At 39.6% G+C, this 2289-nt stretch overlaps 1 protein-coding gene across 1 annotated transcript in view; it reads right to left on the reverse strand.

Moving 5' to 3' along the window:
- Nucleotides 1–836: 836 nt before the first annotated feature.
- The window catches only part of LOC117175502, a 4966-nt gene continuing 3513 nt past the window's right edge, over nt 837–2289 (reverse strand). Inside the window, exon 5 of the mRNA XM_033365208.1 lies at nt 837–2241. Coding sequence (XP_033221099.1) covers nt 837–2241 — 1405 coding nt within the window. The remainder of the gene's footprint in view (nt 2242–2289) is intronic.

Consider the following 2289-nt stretch of genomic DNA (forward strand, 5'->3'; position numbering starts at 1 on the left):
TAATGCAGCGAAAGCTTCGGCAGATGCCAACCGTAAAACAAAACCAACGGCGAATCATGAGAGCAAAATAAGAATGCATCAAGTCACCACGAAGATAGGCAGGACAAGACAGTACACGTGCCGCATTTAGTGTGCGACTAACTGCATAATATCTGGAAAGAATTTCACCGCCAAGGTTCTACAGTTTGCGCGCGAACAGCGGAACCGTTATCACACACTTAACAAGTCAAAGCTGCTGACCATCAGTCAGCATATTTGTTTTTTATTTAATACTTGGGAAAATAGGGTTGTTATTAAATCAAGAAAATGTCACACTTAAACTTCACACTTTATTGTAACATAAGAGAAGAAAATAGGGGGTTAAGACTTGAACTTTACAATATAAGAGATCGCGCTCGTTTCTACCTTAGTTCACAATGTTGCTCGCTTCGATGCTCAACCGACACTCCCTTATTCCAGACGCTGCCCGCATAACTACCCCACGATGCCCAACCTCCCACTCTTCAGGCCCCATTTTCATGAAGTGTTAAACCTCTTGTGCGTAACAATGTTTTTCAAATTCCGGGATTCTTCCAACTCCCAGACTCTCTTAAAACTACGGCGCCCTTTCTTTCATTAAACTAACATTCAACATCCTCCCCGCAAAAAGGGTGGTATGTAGGCGTCAGTCATGCATGGAACTTAAGATCTAATTACATAGCATGAAAAAACGCAAACTGCACATAAGCACATTTCTTTAAAAAATCTTAATCTAAACATATCACATCAATAAAAGCAAACAAATTGAAGCAAGTAGTGCAAACCGTAAAAGACATTACAAAAAAACTGGCAAATTATCAGTTATACGTCAAACGTTTAGGTATTTTCGAAATTCGTCCACTTCTAGTTTTTACTTCTTTTGCTTGTCTTGCCATATCATTATCTATTTGTTCAATTACCGGCTTACCATTTTCTATCAACGGTTTAGCTACTCTTAATTTTTTTGTTACACTCTGTAATGCATTCTCGCTTTCACAGTCAGCGCTCAACTCGAGCGAATAAAACCGTTGAATCGGTCGCGTAAGTTCGCCTGTCGTTGTGATTAGCCGTGCAACGCGTATATGGCCGTCTTTTCCGATGTGCAATTCTTTTACTTTCGCTAAGGGCCAATCTATACGCTTCGCATTATCGTTACCTACTAAGACTACATCGCCTACTTTTAACTCTTTACAAATTTGACCTTTACGTTTTTGATGGGTCAACGTGCCTAAATACTCATTTCTAAAACGTTGTCGTAAATCTTGTTTAATTTTGTGTCTATATTTGAACCGTTTGTTCATTTCTATTCTTTCTAGTTTGTCTAAATCTATTACACCGATTTCTTTCACTTCTTGCAAGAACATAGATGGAGTCAATGGTACAATCTCATCATGACTATCAGGTAAATAGGTAATCGGTCGCGAATTTATGACCGCTTCACAATCGGTTAACGTCGTCAACATTTCCTCGTAATTCAAACACGACTTTTTAAGTGTGCGCCGAAGCAATCTTTTCAGTATACCAATAAGACGTTCCCAGAAGCCTCCCCACCAGGGTGCTGACGGAGGGTTAAACCTCCACTCTATCTGCTGTATCGCGAGAGTCTTTGTGATTTTCTTATAATCTAGTACTTTTAACTGATTACTTAAGCCTACAAAATTTGTGCCATTGTCACTGAAAATCACGCTCGGTCTGCCTCGCCTAGCTATGTGCCGTCGTAATGCCATTAAAAACGACGCTACACTCAAAGAATTAACTAACTCTAAGTGAACTGCTCTATACACCGCACATGTAAAAATACATATCCAGGCCTTTTGTCCGCCTTTCAGAGAAATCGGATCTGCGAAATCTACTCCTACTACCTCGAATACCGCGGCATCTCTTACCCTATCGAGCGGCAACGGTGCGGTATGTGCATTAACCGATTTAGAATCGTGTCGGCGACAATCTACACATTTTTTAATAACTTCTCTAACGACTTTTCGCCCTCTCATGATCCAAAACTTTTCTTTTAAAACGTTCAGTGTCATCGCAGCTCCAGCATGCTTAAGCTCCGTGTGCTTTTCTCTGATTAATAATTCGACGAAATACTCTTTGCTCGGCAAAATAACTGGGCATCGTAAATTAAAACTATCATCACGATATAAAAGCTTAGATTTAGTTCTGATGAGTCCGTCACTATCAATGAACGGTAAGAAGTCTTTAATGATTTCATCTTCTAAACTATTAAAATGTTTGCTTTGAATCATTTTGATTAGAGTAATCTCTGCC

Source organism: Belonocnema kinseyi, chromosome 6, assembly GCF_010883055.1.
Source record: "Belonocnema kinseyi isolate 2016_QV_RU_SX_M_011 chromosome 6, B_treatae_v1, whole genome shotgun sequence".
NCBI classification, from domain to species: domain Eukaryota; kingdom Metazoa; phylum Arthropoda; class Insecta; order Hymenoptera; family Cynipidae; genus Belonocnema; species Belonocnema kinseyi.